General features: G+C 33.0%; 1 protein-coding gene across 11 annotated transcripts in view; it reads right to left on the reverse strand.

Moving 5' to 3' along the window:
* The window catches only part of LOC145671339 (uncharacterized), a 530,261-nt gene that overhangs the window by 22,486 nt on the left and 489,760 nt on the right, over positions 1 to 18,015 (reverse strand). For 10 of the 11 annotated variants that reach the window (XM_081740381.1, XM_081740409.1, XM_081740399.1 and 7 more), the window contains one exon: positions 3,489 to 3,590. In XM_081740381.1, coding sequence (XP_081596507.1) covers positions 3,489 to 3,590 — 102 coding nt within the window. Of the gene's footprint in view, positions 1 to 2,948; positions 3,051 to 3,488; positions 3,591 to 18,015 lie in introns of all 11 variants that reach the window. The other variant, XM_081740371.1, reaches the window with a different exon arrangement.

Raw genomic sequence — 18,015 nt, forward strand, 5'->3', positions numbered from 1 at the left:
GAAAACTTCACAGATTGTATGAAAGAAAGTAGTTAACACTTATTTAACACATTCGTTTCTAGTTTGAATAATCAAATTAAATTTTATCTTTGTATTGTAATTACAATATGGTTGTGTTTATAACCCAAGAGTTTATAACGTGTTTATAACTCATGTCGCTTTACTTAAACTTTTTATTTAAACTTAAACTAATAATTAATCTTTAGAAGACGTTGCAATACAGTATTAACACATGAAGTTTAGTACTTAGAAATAACTGATAACTGTTTACATCTTTTTCGATATATTCCTTTTCTTTTTTCTAGTTGATTAAATAAGCATTATGATGGACTTTGAAAAACATTTTTTTCTTTTTTTTTAACAAGCAGAGTATCTTTATATTTTATACACGATAAGTCTCTTTAATTTCTAACTTTCCAGAAACTCATATTGCTTTCATCTTCGGAGGAATATATATATATATATACAGAATGTTGCTCGATTTATATCTAACCGATTTGACAAAGCTACCGTTACATATGTAGTTGCACCAAAAACATAAAACCGGTGCCTTTACCGGTGTACTGTTTCAGCTTGGACATGGACATGCCAGAGTACCATGTAAGTGCTAGTGAAATGCTGCTCAGAATGAACCGTTATTGGGAATGACAACATCATGACTCTTTTCCAAGCGTATTTTTTGTACAACCCAATTGTGAAACAGTGTCGGGAAACGTTTATCATTGGAATTACCACAGCTAAAGATATCGGGCACAGTTACAGGATTAAAGGCAAACACCAATGAGCTCAGTGTAGAAATATTCGATATCAAAAGGAGTCCATTCGAGGTTAGCAGCAGAACTGTCGCCTGAGGTCTTTCGTGAAATTTGTGACTGGCAGGTCGAGAGAATTCGTCATTCCAACGTGAGATGGTTCAGAGATTAAATTTAACGTAGTCCACTGCCAGCTACAGACTCCGCGTATTAAAATCTCTCTGGGGTCATATTGCTGAGCATGTGACAAATTGAAGAAAACTAAGAAAAACATCTGACAGGGAGGGATCAAAATAAAATTCAGTTGTCACGTTGCATGATGCGTATGTTCATCTCACGCGTAATGGTAATATTCGGGCCATTACGTATCATAACACCTCTTGTAAGGAACGTATCAAGTTTTACCACCAGCGCAGAGAAAGTTTATTACATGGAATTGTTTTGTCAACGGATACCGTTAGGAAGGGACGTTGTTGGTACGCAAAGTAGACAGGCAAAAACATGAAAGCGAAAGCTGTTTCCTTCCAGCAATACATCATTATCCCAATCTAACAAGAGCCAGATACGGGTTGACATGTACAAAGCGTCTACGCATCCCTTTGGTTTGTTTTACATGAGGCAGGAAACGGAAATCCCTGTTAATCTCTTTCACGATATCCCTGTCAAAAGCTAAATCAATTGATGATTGTGCATTTGGAATGTTTAAAGACGTCTACAGTATCGCCTTCGCTGCTTATGGGTAACCTGCAGAAGAAATAAGATGGAGGATGTTCTATGCCTGTACGCCAACGTAGGTTGGTGCAGTGAAAACTGAGATATCAGGTGATAATCCATAGGACTGGAGACCCAACAGAACTCAACTGGTAGTAGCGGCATTGCTTTTCATAGGGTAAGCACACTTTGAAAACTGGTCGAATATAAATCGAACAACCTTCTGTAAATATTAAAGTTTGAGATAAGAGAAGAAATTCGACCTAGCCAACGTCAAGTGATCAAGTAAGAGGACCTGGTAAATATTTAATTCCAATTCTAAATACAAAATATATTTAATTTCATTGAACGTTCTCGGGTATAGAGTGACTTTATACTATCAAACCTATACGCAAGTAAGTAAAAAGAATTACACGGAACATAATAGTATTGCTTGAGGGGGGAAGGGAGGAGGAAATTAAAATCTATGCTCCATTGCCAATAGAAGTATTCTGGTAACTATCACTTTTTCATTATTTTTATTTTTTTTTTACCTTCCTAGAGGAAAATAAAAGGAAGTTATCAATAATTTTAGTAGCATTTTTTTAGTGTGTAATTCTAAAGGTGTTTATTTAATATTTTATCCAATATTAAAAATTTTTATTGTGAGTTCTACGAGCCGTTAAAATAAGTCATTGTATTCATAAATTTTATGGCAAAATCCATATTTTACTAAAAAGATTTAGACCTCAATTATGTTATCGTCTAATTTTTGGATAGTGTAGAATTTTCATGCCTTGGTACGAGGTGCATCCAGAAAATAAGTTTCCCACGCGTCCCGTAGTTAGGAAACTGTATGTTGCACGAAGTGACTGCGTGCATGTGAGAGAGTAAGGTTCTAGCAAGCGCATGCACCAGCGGGACTTTTTGTAGTTCTCTCAGTGGCGTCGTAGCAGTGGTTGAAGATGGATGTTCCTATTCCGCTGGTGCATGCGCCATGTTAGGGCCTTACTCCCTCACGTACACACAGTCGCTTCGCGTAACACACCGTTTCCTACCTATGGGAAGCATGGGAAAGTTACTTTCTGCATGCGCCTCGTATAACTATAGAGTATAAAGGAAATATGAATTCTTATATTATTTTGGTTGATGGTAAGCTTAAGTCGAATCTCTTCTAAGATAACAAATCTAAACATATTTTTCATATCAACATTATATCATCAGATTATGTGAAATTATTACTCTGACTATGAAAACATTGCATGGATTTTCGAAGTCCTAACAACTGAGATAAATTAACTCGATCGGGAAGTTAAGATAGACATTGGTATTATAATAGATTGTAAGTATATACAATTTTGCAAATTTGAGTGCTTAAATTTGAACTTAATTAAACAGATAAAATGACTTTTTTTAAGACGGAAGAAATATATTATAATGAAAAAAATTGTGTTAATTTCTTGAAAAAAGGAAGGAAAGAGATAACTAAGGAAGTGTAATGGGTACCTGGGATCCCTGGGTACCCTTGTTGACCCACTCTACCTGGCCTACCAATACCAGGCTGTCCAGGCGGACCGCGAAGACCAGATGTTAGTTCATCCCATCTGTCTGTACAGAGACAAACAGCACTCAATATACATTTCAAATATTCAAAAATCAGATTTCAAATGCCTCTGATGAAAATCATATGGTAAAAGATTCCAATGTTTTATGAAGAAAAAATAAAATCTGGTATCAGCTGGAATACAGGAACCACGGCACTTAAATTCACATAGCTTCTCTATTAGGACAAGCTGTTGAATAAGGGAATATAAAGACTAGTAAGCGATCCAAAAAGATATTGTTTTGGTTTTAATGTGAAGGATTATTAACTGCAGTTTTGTTATTTTAAAACCAACCAACGAAATTCAGCAGCCACATTGGGTCTTGTTGAGGTGGCAACTGAAAATAAAGTAAGTTATAAGAAATCGAACAAAATTAAATCAAGACAAACAAAAAAGACAAACTTGGAAATAGATAAAAATTAACAGCAATGGATTCTCGAACCTGGTGGTCCTTGTTGTCCTGGGGAACCTGGACGCCCAGGTTTTCCCCTTCCTGGAGGCCCTGGTGGACCAATCAGGGTTGCCGTCAATTCTGTCAGTTGATCTGGGAAAACAAAACTCAATGAAGGTAATATGAGGAACAAACTGTAAATATTAATTACAATAAAACAATTTAATATGGAAAATGAAATCTTAAAAAATATGTGCAGTAGTATATGTGAAATACGTGATTGTACGATCATTGTAAAGCTGGTTTCCTCCTTAAAAGGAATTTTAAAGTTGTACCATCAATTTTTGGGTAACATATAAGATAAAATTTAGAAATATTACTATACTAGTTAGAAATATTACTTAACATATTATATAGGAACTTATAAAGACAATTAATATATCAAGAATATTAGAGCCTAGATAAGCAAAATGCTTCCCTTACACTTAGCATTTGAAAACACAATTACCCATAACTGCACAGTACGTGCCACTCGAATAGTTGTATTATAAATCGACTTTACAATTTATATATTGTGTCTCAAAAGTCCCCTGACATAAGGTAACTGTTATTATCAGAGTTACAACAAAATGTAAGAGGGGAAAACAGTCTCCAAATATGATGTTTTCAATCTAAAATGAAAGAATAGTTTAAATCAGATGAGCCGTTTGGGCATACACTCTTTATGTGCCCTATGCTAAATAAAAATGCAACGTTGCCATTTACCTGGACCCACAACATAAGTGAATGAAGTTACTGCTTGAAATGGTGGCTGGCCATCTACATGTTAGCGTAAAAGACAGTAACTTCATTCACTTATGTTGTGGGTCCAGGGTCCAGGTAACGTTGCATTTTCATTTAACATTGAACACATAAAGAGTGTATAGTCCAAACGGCTCGTCCGATTTTAAAAAAAAAATCCTTCACTTTAGATTGAAAACATCATATTTAGAGATGGTTTTTCCTCTTACATTTTGTTGTCACTCTGATAATAACAGAGTTACCCTATGTCAGGGGACTTTAGACACACCCTGTATATATGTATATATATTAAGAGAAATGTATATACACATATATATCTATTTTCAGTCCTACTATCAATTTTTATTGTTTTCTATTACCTCTAATTACCTCTAATTAATTATCATTTTCATATTTACTTTCCATTCTTCTTTACTAAAGTTCTGTTTCATCCTATTACTACATTTAATCCTTATAATAATAATCGTTATTTTATATAATTCATATTTTATGTTTATCTTTTAATATATATCATTTTCTTGTTAATTACTTCCATTGCCTTACAAACTTACGGATCAACCCGTTCTACAACTTTTATATTCCTTCACTAAATTGAATTTCTCTAAACACCAAACCTAAGCACTTTCTTCAACTAGGCTCCTCACAGCCTGATTTTTCTCCAAGTATTTCTCTTTCCTGTATTTCTTCGTTTTCCTGTATGATAAATCGTAAGCGTTATCTTATAGTCCTCTGAATAATATTTTTACTATCTTCTGATGGATAACTTCTATATTCGCATATTTTATATACATCTTTAAATGAATAATATCGATCACTTATGTTTCTGTAGTATTTTCACGAGTATCTCATTCTTAAATTTTTTATTCTCTTATTCGCTTCATCTCTATAATCTTATCTTTGCATTTCCTTTTCGAAGTAGAAAATGCGAAACGCAATTATTTTCATATTTGTGTTATCATTTTCTTTCTTTTTTTTCTTCCTTTTTCATAAAGCTATAACAAAGAAATTTTCATGTACTAAAATATGAATTTACACTTTCTAAACTTTAAGAAAAATTGTTCTACTATGACTTTTCTTTTTTTTTAAAAAATGTTCGATTTTCACGTATATTAGTGTGGTTTTTCTTTGAAGCCTACGAATTATCTCTTGCTCAGGGTTAAATTCAGTCAGGAATTAGGGTAAATTTACTCTCTCCTCCAATTTAAGAAACATTCTTCTCTTCATTGATAGCTCTTATAGTATGTGATATCGGTAAAATAAATAAATAAATAAATAAATAAATAAAATTCTATTGCTGCTAGTTACGGTGGGAAGCTTCTGCAACTTCAGAAATCTGTACATAAGGAAAGTTATACTAGGTGAGCTTTCTTCCCTTATCGATAGATTATGCAGCGATAAAGTTTAAAATTTTACCTACGTGTCTTATCTCAAAAGCCGCCACTGTTTCACATGTTTTTACTATGTACGACACTACAAGTTAAATCGAAGTGACTAACTCTCGCGTCTTTGGTGTGAGCGGTCCCGGGTTCGATTCCCGGTGGGAACACTAGGTCGATAAAGTGTAACAGCTTTTTCAGGCCAATAATCCTGAGTAAGGTTTTCTTGGCTTTTCCTCATTCACACTAGGCAAATGCCGGGATGGTACCTAACATAATAATCCTAGGCCGCTTCCTCCTTTCCTATTCCTTTCTTCTTTTCCTTTCCCCGGATAGTGTGATCACCGAGGGAGGTCATCTCTCATATGTGACGGGCTAACATGGCCATAGATGTCGAAAGCCCAGAAATCCAATTCCTAATTCTAACAAGTTAAATCGAGGGAAGCAAAGTTTCACCGTCCGTATGTTCATTCCACGTTCACTTTCGTAACCATTATTCCCACTATTTGAAGTAATGTTGATCAGAAAAAAGAGAGATTAACAGCAGATAAAGTCAACTCAACTTGTAAGTCTGCGCCTATGCGATTTATAATTATAACTCGTTTCATAAAATGTTTCATAAGTTGGAACTATAAGTTTCATAAAAATTGCCCTCTTTGGTTAAAGCATGACTATGTCTTATTTAAGTCCTAATAATTATCCTTATTGTTTGGGGTTAAAATTGATCAAGATCAAGTGTTTAACGAGGTATTAATTCAGTCTTCCTCAGAAAAGCTTGCTTTATTCGTTTTCTATACGCTCTGCGCTAATATTTCTATATTATTTGGAACATCTTCTAAAACTTATACATATTTGATTAACCTAGTAGGAAAGAAACCAGCGTTACAATGAATTCAATTGAATGTGTCACTTCAGAATGGAATCCAGGTTACATTTCTAGTAAGTTTTTATGTCTGTTAACATTTCACTATATTAAACTTCTAATAATATTACACTATACTTAACTTTGAAGAAATATATCTAGTTCAAGCCACCTATAACGTGGGGATACAGGCTACAAAATACACATCATCTGTAGAAAAGTCTCAAGACAACGACTTACCGGTAAATACATTACTGTACTATTTTGATTATGATGAAAGCTGTTGAAGGAACGGCTTTAATGTAAGATCAAGTAATTATTGTTTCATTAAGGAATTTTGTTTACACCCTGTTGAGTTTTTTGAATTTTAGAACATAGAACAATATATATATATATATATATATATATATATATATATTGTAGAGGTATATGATTTTGTTATATTATTTTTGGTGATGGAAATTCATAGTTGTTCAAAGTTAAATTAAAAAGATTGAATTGTAATAATACTGAAATGTTGTCTTGTAATACACGCATGTGTATTTGTTTGTTTATTTGTTTACTGACGTCAATGGTTAGTAAATGTGTTGAATGTAATTACTGAATGTTATGGCTAGACGCTAAGTCGTCAGTTTATGTGTTTGTTGTGATTTGTAACTTTGTGTACGAAATATGAAAAGTCATCAATGTGAAATGATGTATGTAACATTGACACACTTTTGACTGTGGCATAACTGTCAGGCTTGCAGAAGTTGTTGGTCTGGGAATTTGGACGCGATGTAATTCGGGTTGAAACCAATGTTTCACCAATAGCTGAGATAGACAGAAAAGAACAACGAAACGAATTCCAGAGTGTCTGGAAAGAAGAACAAAAACCTCTCGTTGGAAAGGTTTGGCATCAGAAGTGATCAGAAGGTGAGACACGATCACCAGAAGTTCATCAGAAGTGGAGGAGCTTTAGAGAACCACTTTAGTAGCTGTTGGCAGCTAAACAGTGAGCTGCTGTCCATTCCATTGAATAGATCAAGGGAGATCTATTTCATCAACAACAACCATAGACTTGGAGTATGGTTGGCATCTAGTCGGTCATTATCGCCTACCGACTTTCCAAGCTGGAGATCCCGTATTAAGAAGCATCGACATCCAATCCAGACATTCATCAGAATTAAAGGTATGTGTATCTCAGCTATGTGCGGGTTATTCGTGACAGAATTTCCGGATGTTGGCGATATGTGATCTGACTAGTTATACTCATTCATACATGAAACATACACACTTACACTTTGATATTGTTGGAAATTATATATTTCTTAAATGAAGCTCAAATGTGTTTTCTATTCTCTGAATTTATTCAACCTACTCATTTCAGACAATGAGTAGTAGCAATCTCCGATCGTCTTAAATACGTCATCCCCATGCAATTTAGGCACGACGTTGAGGAGGTTGTTAATATATATATAACGTTTCCTTTGCATTTTGTATTTTTCTTTGCACTTTTTTGAAACATTAAAAGAACATGGCTAATTGCCTCATGATACAATAGATTTATTCTATTATGATGTAATGTAATGCTTCTGTTCTGACAATCTAATGCTACTACCCAGTTGCATACAAATTATACGAATTATTATTCTAAGTATAATGAGATGTAACAAGAAATTGAATTGATTAAAACAATATATAATTTTTTGTCAATAGCTTATTAAAGGCTTCCACTATATTTTTCATTTGATTTTTTCTCTGTTCTCTGTATCTCCAGTCTCAAATATGGCACCTTTTAAACTACATTTTTCTCTTTTATAGTTGTTAATATGAGTACATATGTCAGAAAAAGAATCAATGGACAACAGTTGAAATAAATACAGTTTTTGTAATTGATGTTCAATGCTGCAAGAAAACATGAATATATTTCTATTTGCAGTGAACCACGAGATAACAAACAGGCATTGAATAATCATTTTTTGAATGTTGATGTAAAAAGGCACAATGTACTGTAACAAAAGAATGAATGGTGTTTAAATACTTATTTTCACCTTGTACAGCGAGTTGTACTACAATACAATTTTCTCGCAATGTATTTTTGAAGGTAATTATGTACCTATAATGGAAGATAAGATAGATGACATCGGAAAAATTGCACTGTATGATTCCAATAAATCAATTTCCTTTCATGAGCAGTTCGTGTTCTAGCCAGTTTCCTGGAAATATCTGCCCAAAATAAACGCTTCTAGTTGATCTAATATAATTTCATATCATAAAACGTAAGTTCCTTGGTTATAACAACTTGGCTTTATTAAATAACGATATTTATTATTTGGCTCAATATCTAAGTAAATGAAAACGTACTAAATAGAGTAAATTAAAAACAAAACCTCCAGTTACGACGTTTCGAAGGTGTTTAAACCTGTTAGTCGAAGATTTTAAGCTGGGGTATGTGACTAACACACCGCGAGTGTCATTCCTATCCTTGCTCCTTTTCCTGTCCACAGTCCACTACTTTTAACACCCAAGTAGATCCCAAATTGTCCTCATTATGCCGCGCTACGATCTAGTTTTCCTTAATTATCATCCATCCACGTATTATCCGGACCTAATACCGAACTTACTTTTAGAAAATTTCTTTTAGGTGAACACAATCAAAGTACGAAAACACTGCACTGCGATTATTTTTAAATATACAAATATAGGTCATGGACAGTAACAAAATCATAGGTATACTGTATGCAGATTGTACAACGAACAAAGCATAGAAATATGTAAGTTACAAGCATAAAAATATGTAAGTTACAAATAACTCTCAAAGATAGGAAAAGAAACATATTATCCAGAAAGATAACACTGCTCTACAATGATTTTGCTGTTTGGAAACTATTAAGGTTTTCTTAATGTTTTGACCTGAGAAATCCAAAAATGTAGTTAGTTTTGCTCTATCACGTAGAGTTTTCTTAAAATAGAGGGGAGGGGGAGAGGAAAATAACAGCATAAATGTATATTTCGGAAGAAGTACTGATTATAATTACAAATATAAAAATATACTTTCCATGCCATAGCCTTCTGATTAGCTTTGAATTTGTAATAAAAGACGTGCAGTTACTTATTCTGCTAACATTGAAAAAATATGTACTGTATCTGGTAGCTCTGAATGATATCACAACGCGTTACACGTTGGGAACGCAATTACAGCTCTGTGTAAGCTTTGATTGCGAGAACTATAATGCAGGGGAATGGAGGCTTTCCATTGATCCCAACAAGAGAAGTTTGAACGGTATGCTTCTTCACAACAGCAACCAACAACCCTCTGTATACCCATTATTCATTCTGTACATTTAAAGGAGACTTACGAAAATATGGAAATGTTTTAAGAAAAAATAAATAAAATAGGAGGATCATCATTGATTATTGTGCTGCGATCTGAAGGTGATATGTATGCTTCTTGGACAGCAGTAAGGGTATACCAAATATCCATGCCACATTTTGCGAATGGAACAGCAGAGAACGCAATAAACACTGGACTCAAATTGATTGTCAGCGAAAGCCGCAATATAGGAAGTAAAAATTAAAAAAAAAAAAAAAAAAAAACATCTGTCTCGTAGACCCTTCACAAGTCATATTACCACCTTGCATATTAAACTGCGCCTAATGAAACAATTTGTCAAAGTTCTGAATAAAGATGGGCAGTGCTTCCAGTGTCTAGTGACAAAATTCCCACAACTTTCAAGTACTAAGTTAAAAGAAGGAATATTCATTGGTCCTCAGATCAGTCAGACTTTGAACATTGTATGACAAGTGTTGAAAAGGAAGCATGAAGTGCATTCGGGGACGTGTGTCATAATTTTCTCGGGAACAACAGAGACGAAAATTACTAGTACATTGTGTCTAATATGTTCCAGAAAGATTTCACCAGGACATCAAAACAATTGAATTCCATTATCAGGAACGTTGGAGAACAACAATGTTGGCGGATTACTGTTGGAACGTTGGTACGTGAAGATTCACAAACTACTCACAAAAGGAAGTCTAGTTTTAGGAGCTTCCAAGTGAAAAAACAGAGACAAAAATTAGGTAAATTGTTTATCAATGACCTTCAGCGACGTAAATACGCTAGTTGTCGCTTGGGAGAAAAAACGCGCCTTAGCGCCCCCGACCAACCAAACCAAATCGCTCCCCCAAATATTTGCCCAATTTGGGCCCTCCCAATCTGGCGCCCGGGGCACAAGCCCCGTTTGCCCCCTAATTACGCCACTGATGACCTTAATTATTTAGAATATCGATGTTCAGATTAGTTCTGACGCAAAATAATGTTCCTTTGTTAGAAATATATAGTCATAATGTTTCTGTAAAGTTGCAGCGTTGCTGTGTAAATAGCACAATTTACGCAATCTTGTTTTCCGATTTGTGAGAAAACCTGTCGTGATGGGGGAAAACTAATTTCATTTTCGTAATTAGCAATCTCAAATTATATAAAATCAGGTGTCAAATCAAAAACAGCTTTCAAAAAGTTTCATTTTCTAGAGCAGTGTAATAGGAGTGACGGATATTATTATGGGAAATAAATGTATTGAACTGACGGTGAGCTGGACACATTACAAAAACAATGAGCAATGGGCAGAACAACTATTGATTGAACACCACGAGACAAGAAGTGCCCTAGGAAACGCCCTCATACAAGATGATGTGACCAAATCAAGAACCACTGCAGAGTAACGTGGAATACAATTTTCCAAGATAAATGGCTGTGGATAAAGGTTGGATTGACCTTCATTCAGCAGTGAATTGTCATTGATTGTCTATGATGATGAGGAGAATGATTATATATATTATAAAGTTGAAAATTTGCGAGTACTATCTTGAACAGGGTTGACTCAAGGAAGGACATAGACGATCGTGTTTTTTTTTTTTTTTTTTTTTTATTACGTTCTGAACAAAGCAAAATCGTTTATAAGAGTGACATGTAATCGCAAATGAATTTGTATTAGTTCCGGGGCAGGAAGGGTGAGGAGAAGGCAGTTGGCTAATACTGGGGGAAAAGCCCGCCCGAAAGTATGTAAGAAAATAAAAAAATAAATAAAACTGTCCAGTATTGCTTGGCTTCGGTGATCTCATGTCAAACATAACATGTAACATTGTATCTTATCACAGAAAAGATACCAAATCCACGATACTCAATTATTTTCATATGGATATATAGATTTTTTTAATTTACCTCCAGAGGAATACACGAAATAGTACTTATTGCTTATTTTAATAACTCTATACTTTTTCGTAATTAATCTAAAAAAATCACATTTTTAAAAAAGTTTATGTGACATTTAGGTACCTTTCTAAAATGACACATTCAATTTATATGTTGCTTATTTCTTTATATAAATAATATGATGTAGTACTACTTTTTATATCATAGTATTTCATTTTTTCATTCATTGTTTCAATGTGGAATTCACTACATTTACTTCTGTATGATGCATGTAAGAAACTGAAAAGATGAAACATGTAATTAATCCATAACAATACTAGTTATATATATATATATATATAAATAACGAAAGTTATAATTATACGTCACCTTCATATTTATACCTTGTTAATGCTTTATCTCCTAAAGTTTATCAAAATATATCTTTATTCATAAAAATGCTGACGTTCTTGATGTTTCAAAGAACTAAAATTAAATCAGAATAAAATTTAACCAAAGCAAACGCTTGCATTAATAGTCTGTATTACAGTTTCGGCAGTACATGATTGCCTTCATCAGGCACATTATTAATTTGCAATAACATGTTTCATGAGGACAGTGATATTTTGCTGGAACTGGAACTGTTAAGAGAAGACAAGCCGAAGTGCACATAATTTGCTAGTTAAAAGCGTATTTATTTTACGTATAGAAGTACTTAAATGAGTAAGTAAACTTTGGTAAAAACAGTGAAGAAAATTACACAAAACTTAAATATACGAATGAAGTATCTGCCCTGTTATATAGTTGAAGCGCTCAGTATTCCATGTAATAGGATATAAAATATAGACTAAAGTCATTGTTATACCTGTTAAGATGTTAACAGATTGACTCTGTTAACGAACACGGATGAGACAATCACTCTAGCTGTCTATTGCAAAAATAAATAAATACATATAAAATAATTCAAAAATTCGCTTTCGTTGAAAAGTTATCATACAGAGCAACGGACGGATGTACTAACATTGCAATCTTATATAAGTCTCACTAGCGTGTGATTCTAATAACATTACAATCTTATAAGACTCACTATCGTGTGATTCTAATAACATTACAATCTTATAAGGTTCACTAGCGTGTGAGTCTTATAACATTACAATCTTATAAGGCTCACTAGCGTGTGATTCTAATAACATTACAATCTTATAAGTCTCACTAGCGTGTGATTCTAATAACATTACAATCTTATAAGACTCACTAGCGTGTGATTCTAATAACATTACAATCTTATAAGGGTCACTAGCGTGTGAGTCTAATAACATAACAATCTTATAAGGCCTAGTAGCGTGATCTTAATAATATTACAATTTTATAACACTCACTAGCGTGATCCTAATAACATTAGATGTGGCAATCTTATAAGAATTGTTAGTGGCAATCTTATGAGGCCACTAGCGAAATCCTAACATTACAATCTTATAAGACCCACTAGCGTGTGATTCTAATAAACATTATGTTCCAGCAAAATAAATAGTATTACTTATTATTGGCAACTAATTATTGATATACTTTTTAGCACCATAACAAAAATAATTTTTGTTGATTTTCACGAAAATTGCACAAAAAGTTACCCTCAAGCATACCAATTTGTTCAGCTCGTTGTCGCCTTTTGATTGATATGTCTTATCTTTGCACAAAATTCTTATATATGGGCGGTGTTATGCAATAACCATTCAAACCACGACGAGTCAGTTGTGGGGAAATTGCAGTTATAAGTTTCTCGACCCCATAAGATATTACCATATATGGGTTGACTTTTCTGTTCATAGATGGCGGGACCGATCGCAAACGCATTACGAGGGTTTTTTCAGTATGTTACTTACATATGTTCGAATCCTCTAGCAGGGTTAACTCATTTTTTTTTAATTTTATGGGTTGACTGGTTGTTGCCCACAGCCCATATAAACAAACAATAAATAAATAAATAAATAAAGTTTGTGGGTAAATAATAATTTTAAATTGTATGACGTTAATCGTACTATGTACAGTCGTCTTGCTAGTATCATAATAAACAGATTCATGAGGGTATATTTTAGTATCATAGCCACCTTAATAAGTGACATGACCACCATAAAGCGTCTATTTTTAAGTCTACAGAAAAAAATGCTAATTTTTCTCAGCTCTCTCGGAAACTACGCATAAGAATTTACGGTTACACTTTACATTTTATTCAAGTCAATGAGATTTAAAGATTGGTATAGTCTCAGTTTTGGAATATTTTATTTCAGCTATAAGTTAATAATATTGTAGATTTGATAAAACAAGTTTGCTTTGGTCAAATTTTTGTTATAGTTTAAGTTACACTAGTTTCAAAGCCGGAATGAGTAGTATTTAGAACTAAATTTGTATATACTTAGCATAACTTAGTTTTTAAAAAAAAGAAGAAAAAAGCTGCTGCTGTCAGTAAAAATATGCTTAAAATACGCTAGTAGTAAAATATACAAACATTTTTATAAAACTAAGTTCGTTTGATAAACAACAAGTTAACTTGACACTAAACTATGCTAAACTAAATAAGTGAGTAAAATTTATTACCCCGGGAAATTCATAATACAGGTTGTTTCAGAAATGTGTCACAATAGTCTGGGAAGATTTCTCGTATCAAAATAAGAAAAAGGTTCATATAAACCTGTGCTCTAAAGTGTATAGTTTCGGAGTTATAGGGTGCCGAAAACGTGAAACAAGTGAACTTTGGAAAAATCAAAACACTGCTGAACAAGACTGCACTTATTTAATAAAAACACATTTACACGTGACGTTTCGATCTTCTAGGCAAGATCCTCATCAGGCATACATCAGAGTGTACGTCTAATGAGGATCTTGGGTAGAAGATCGAAACTTCACGTGTAAATGTGTTTTTATATTAAATAAGTGCAGTCTTGTTCAGCAGTGGCTTTATTTTTCTGATTTTATTTGCTAGACGTATGACTATGATTGAGTGTAAGTGAACTTCAAACATGCATAGCTCCACTACTATGGGATCTATCGTAGTCGAGTCAAGACATCACTGAGGAATTGGTATGGGAATACCCAAATATCTATATTTGAGAATGCTTCAGTAGTTGCACACCAATTTTTAGAGAGGTAGGTGGAGAGTGATCAAGTACTCCCAAACAACCTTTCTAAAAATGATTTGTGCAAGTACCGGAAGTTCTGAAAAGTAGATATTTGGGTAGTTCACATACAAGTTCCTCAGTGATATCTTGACCCGACTACGATCAGTACTATGGTAGTGCAACTATGGACCTTTAAACTTCATTTTTTTCACGTTTTTGGCACCCTATAACTACTAAACTATACACTTTCGAGCACAGGTCCTTACGAACTTTTTTTCCTTATTTTGATGTAAGGAATCTATTTTTAAAATATTGACAAATTTTTATAACACCCTGTATATGGATGAGTTTAGAAATGTAATATGAATGCTTCCGATTCAGGTGTAAGAAACTAACTAGTAACTCAAATTTTTTCGAAGATATGTGCTGTCATCTTCATAGAAAATGGATACTAAGATGAGTGAACAGTAAAGGAGAGACAAATGAAAATTAAAATAAAAGAACATCAAAGCACTTTTATACTTTATAAACATAACTGTCATATTTTAAACATAAAATGTTTAAACGCTGAATGTCATTTACTTTTCTGTGGTGTGCTTTCAAAATTAGAGATTTGCAGACTGAACTTTTAGGCTAGCGCTTTTTAAAACTTATACAATTCTTTGTTTCCATTATTCTTTTCTTTAATTTGGGATTTTTAAATGTATAAATTCATAGTGATAAAGCCAATATCCTTTCGAAAACGCTCAAGTATGAATTCAATACCGCATTCGAAGTACGAATGAAAAACACAAACAAAGATATTTAAAAAATACTGATAAAATTCATACAAATTACAAAAGTGCTTTCTCCTAAACATCAGATGAAAATGAAATGAAATCTTTGTTTTACGTCCTACGGTTATGCCCGTTAGGCTAAAGGAGACGGTGATGATGAGAAATGAATGAAGTGGTGGAATGAAGAAAGTGGAAGGGGACGGGAGAACCCCGAGAAAACCCAGGAGTACGGTGTCTGTCCACCACATCCTAAACATCAGATGTTGCTTTTTGTTTAGAATCAAACTTATGTTCTTTAATTCTGGTGTATAGTACATGTTTTTTTTTTTTAAATCTAACAAATAACTGATTGATATATTAGACTTAATGCACCTGAAGTCTACAATAAACCACTAATTAATCAATCAATATACTGCTATGACAAGAAAGAAACATACACTCCAGAATTAATTAACATTAAAATGATATTATGTAAACAATTTCTTATTTTCAGATCTATCTATCTAATAATAATAATAATAATAATAATAATAATAATAATAATAATAATAATAATAATAATAATAATAATAATAATAATAATAATAATAATAATAATAATAATAATAATAATAACCCACCACATTTAGTCTACAAAAGTCAATTGAAATTATTTCCTTCTTTCACAGAAAAACAGGATTTGAAGTGTTTCTCGTTCGTTTCAGTTCAGGAAACTTTGCATGAAATTCACCTCATCGTAAATTTACACACCAAAATTAAATGAAAAGTCATAAGAATGAAGAAATAATGTCCTTTTTTTTAAATAATTTAATATATAAAAACTGTAAATTATACAAACAAAATTTAGTGTTAACAACAGTCTATGTTTAAAATATGGCAGTTAATATCATTTTCGTATATAACTTAGTATGCGTTACTTCAAAGTATTAGTTTTTTAACTTTAATTTTATTAAATTTATTACTACTATTGTCTGATATCTTTAATATATACTTATCTTGGCTATAACAAACACATATCTTAGCTAAAATTCGAGTGTAAAGTAAGTTATAAATGTACCCCAAAGTCACTTAGTCACTTTAAAAGTTTAATTTAAAAAGCTTATTTTTCTACAGTTCTAATCAGATTAACTGTTGAAAGAGTTAACCTATAGAAATAAAGTAAAAATTAAAAGCTAAGTGACCAGTAGGTATCGAAAACTTTGTACTAAGGTCATTTAAGTATTTGTAACCTTACGATACCAAGGTATTTGTAGGTATTTCTTATAACGTAACATTCCAAGGGGGAGGAGGCTTGTTAAAACTCATAAACAAGAATTTTAGGAAAATGATCCAAAAATGGACCAAAACATTGCGATCTTCGCCAATAATTAGTTTTTGGATCAGGGTCCACAAAATTTTTGAACGGCCCCTAAGTCGAGTTTTTGTATTTTCTACGGAATAAGCACATCATACTGAGTTAACTGATATCTTGGGTCTGACTACACAGTATTTAGTTCTCCACATAGAAGGCTTACAAGAAAAATCTTGATTGGAATATATTGGATCTTTGGATCCAAAAACATTTATTTTTAAGTAGCAATTTTAAGAGGTTTGTATTATTTAAACGAAACAAATGATATTTTTGTTCAAAGAACATTCATTCTTTCAAGCTCTTGATAAAAATTACATAAAACAACAAATAGCAATATTATAGTATACCTCACGTGGAGGAGTTTAGTTTGTTTCTGATAAATTTTACCAAGTCTAAGCTTAAGTACAGCATTTTACTTCAAATTAAATGCAATATACTTGAAGATGAATGATTACTTGAAAATAGAAAATACTTAAGTCTCTAGATTTGTCGAGTAGAAAGACATTGCGTCTCATTTTAGCATTGTATTGGACAAATAAATTACTATTTTGCATCCTGAGCATTATACTAACCCACTAATCTCAACAACGCTGCGAGTTGTCATTCAAGCAAGGATGGTATCTGTATAATAACACTATCCATGGCTTTGGATTAGACATTATAACAAAACAAATACTGACCAAAGCTTCAACATACACTGTATTTTATACTATAAAGTGTTACATAAAGACAACATACAGATGACGTGAGAAGGAAGAAAGATACCAATGCGATATATACAAATATGTTAAGGAGACTAATCACGAAATTAACTGGGATAAGACCAGTGCCGGATTTACGTATAAGCTAAACAAGCTATAGCTTAGGGCCTCACACTCTTGGGGGACCCCAAAAATTCAAGGAAAAAATTGCATGCACATTTCCAAAATATAAGAAAAACAATAAATAAAGTAACATCTACATATAGCAACAGTGCTTCGTTTGTGTAGGCCCCTATGATGTACGTAATGAGGCCCCCTCTGCCAGTCTGCTTCCTAAAATATCACTGGTTTCTTCATGTCTGTATATAGGGTCTTACGTTTATCTCGACACATAAAAGACCCCATTATCTTCAGTAGCTTAGGGC

This window comes from Thermobia domestica, chromosome 2 (genome assembly GCF_964235325.1).
Source record: "Thermobia domestica chromosome 2, izTheDome1.hap1.1, whole genome shotgun sequence".
Classification (NCBI taxonomy): domain Eukaryota; kingdom Metazoa; phylum Arthropoda; class Insecta; order Zygentoma; family Lepismatidae; genus Thermobia; species Thermobia domestica.